The sequence below is a fragment of the Pinus tabuliformis genome, chromosome 1_1, assembly GCF_031772625.1.
Source record: "Pinus tabuliformis cultivar Carrire ecotype Pingquan chromosome 1_1, CPIR1, whole genome shotgun sequence".
Lineage (NCBI taxonomy): Eukaryota > Viridiplantae > Streptophyta > Pinopsida > Pinales > Pinaceae > Pinus > Pinus tabuliformis.
The window spans coordinates 845,224,025-845,226,794 of NC_142297.1; the positions used below are offsets into that span (position 1 = coordinate 845,224,025).

General features: G+C 36.9%; 1 protein-coding gene across 1 annotated transcript; it reads left to right on the forward strand.

Annotated features, from left to right (window-relative positions):
- The first annotated feature begins 1,457 nt into the window (after positions 1-1,457).
- LOC149216894 (uncharacterized) lies at positions 1,458-2,129 on the forward strand. The gene has a single exon (XM_089390076.1). The coding sequence runs from the start codon at positions 1,458-1,460 to the stop codon at positions 2,127-2,129; it is 672 nt and encodes a 223-aa protein (XP_089246202.1).
- The last annotated feature ends 641 nt before the right edge of the window (positions 2,130-2,770 follow it).

Genomic DNA, 2,770 nt, shown 5'->3' on the forward strand with positions numbered 1-2,770 from the left:
TGTAAGCGCATATAAAGAATGCGAGCGTAAATTATTTTGTGCTTCAAATCCTTGGAAGTTGGATCAGTCAACGGTCAAAAAGAAGACAACTGCAAATTTATTTTGTGTTTGAAAACCTTTGAGGTTGAATCAGTGAACAATCAAATTTTAAATTCTATTATTGAAAAAGTGGGTTCCGGCATATTTTATTTTATGAGTGAAATTCTCTTTAAAGTTTAATTAAGTAGAGTAAATATACTAGATTAGATATATCTTAGCCAATATAATAAGTGATGGTCAATTATGATCAAATAATATTATAATAGTTGCTGATGATCAACTTTATAAGCAATATGCTCACTAATTAATCAATAGAGTTTGATGTGAAAGTAGCCTTGGGTTTTAGAAATCATATTGACCAAAAACAATATCTGATCTAGTTTGTTGTTGAGTATTTATATCTTTTGTTTTTTTAGTCAACCTCATCTTAAGGAGAGCCTTGGTGTCCATCACTTATCAATTAGAGAGTTGAGGAAATATAGAAAGATTGCAAGTTATATGTAATTTTTTTAAATTAAAATAAGTATTATGTTAAAACAATTTTTTAATGTTTCTAAATAACTCCTACTTTTAGCTAAAGATGTCATTTTTTATCCCCAAAATTGCAATGTTTGAAGTTTCTAAACTGAAAAGTGCTTTTTATACTTATTTAAGAAAGGTGTTGTTTAATTATTATAAGTTTTAGGGTTTTTTAATAAAAGAATGGCTAAATATGTTTTGGTTAAATCATGTATTTTTAGTTGTTCAAATTATATTTTATAATGCATAAATAGATTTAGTACCATGAAAAACTTATAATGCATGAGGATTATGCAAATTTTACAAATCAAACTTGTGATTCCAACAAATTTGTATAAGATTTTTGAGAAATTTAAATAAAAAATATAACAAAAAAACTTCCAAAAATTCATACTATCAAAATTAATTAATTAATTAATCAATGTTAATTGTTATCATAAATGTTTATTAGCTCATTCTCATCATTTAAGAATAATTATTTTATTAAAAAAAATTATTGGTAATTGATCTAGGTTTTTGTTTTTAGTAAATAATTTTTGGATGTAAAATTGTTATTCATATACCAATTTAAATAATAGATTCACTATTTTTTGGAGAGATTTACTGTAATTTTGAAAATAAAACTTGAGAAGAAAGCTTTGGAAACTGGTGCAGCTTGCGCAAGAGAATCTAGATAACGGGAGCCTGGTGCAGCCTCTGAGGTCAGTAGGAGGAAGCCCGGGGAGCGCACAAAGAGCCACGACCACCTTCGAGACTGCGCGCACCTCCAGAGCCATGGCCCCGGGAGGGGGGTGTGAAAAGGAAACAACTTTGCAACCTGAGCTCACTGCATTCCGTGACCTAGCTGCAGCATGCAACAAATGACTAGCAGCTGAAAACCAGCATAAATTTGTTAAAAAATGGAATCCATACCCACAATTGCTCTACCGATTGAAGAACCTTGCAAAGCGGCAATAAACCTAGCTGAACGAGGGCTTATTGGCAAGTTCACGGGCTTATGGCCCTCACCTAAAGCAGTAGAAGCCTGGGTGCAAAGGAACTGGAGATCCCTGGTCAAAGAAGGAATAAAAAGCCATTTCGTCGGCAAAGGCTTCTTCGTATTCGTATTTGAAGCAGCAGAAGACAGGAATCTCATTTTCAGAAACAACCCGTATTTCATGGGGCCTCAGGGTCTCTATCTGAATCAATGGACTCCAGATTTCGACCCGACTCAAGATGTGCCCTTGGCTATTCTGATTTGGGTACGACTGCCCCATCTACCTTTGCACTACTGGAACCCTAAATCCTTAGAAACCATAGGCAACAAGCTAGGCAAATACATCGATCGAGGAAAAAGAAGAGACCAGTACTCCTGTGCGAGAATTTGTGTAGAAGTAGACCTAGAGGAAGGCCTCCCTGAAGCCATTAAACTCATGGTGGCTAACTGGACACATATAAAAGTGTTAGACTATGAGAAACTCCCATTTAAATGCCAGTGCTACCATGGCTATGGGCATTTTTCCAAGCATTCTAAAAAGAAGTCAGAGGACAGAACAGAGAAGGAGAAAGGAGATCAATGGAATCGGGTTTAGAAATCAGGACCAACTAAGCAGAGCAACAGGAACAAAGGGAAAGTCGTCTCCACCGGGAAGGTTCCTCCCCCCGAAACCCAAGCAGAAGGAAGTTCAGTCCCACCAATAGCAGACATATCAACAAATCCCTTTGAAGTTCTCAGCACACCAAAAAAACTTCAAGATACAGCAGATAACGAGGCTGAACGACAAGTTAAAAGCATGGAAGAAGTTAAAAGGAAAGAGGAATCAGTCCCTCTACAAACCCCAAAAGGTTGCTCTAGTTCCCCTTCCTATGCAGAAATGACAAGAAAGAAGACCCCTAAGATATCGAGATCCTCGGAAGATGAATCATCTGAGAGGCCCTTGAAACGAGTGGGGAGGAAATCTCACAAAGAGGCCAGAGAAGAAGAAGCAGAGAAACAAAAAATGTAGGGCGGCCAGGCCACTATAGAGATGTCTATTGACATAAATACTAGAACCAGGCCTCCTAAGGGAGGTGCTACCGCAACCCCCAACAGTAAATAATGCAATTAATATCTTGGAATTGCATAGGACCGGGGAGCCCGTCAAAAGCTGAAACAGTGAAGAGCCTAATAAAATCAGAACTGCCCAAGATACTCATGCTCCAAGAGACTAAAATCAAAGGCGAAGCCCTTCTG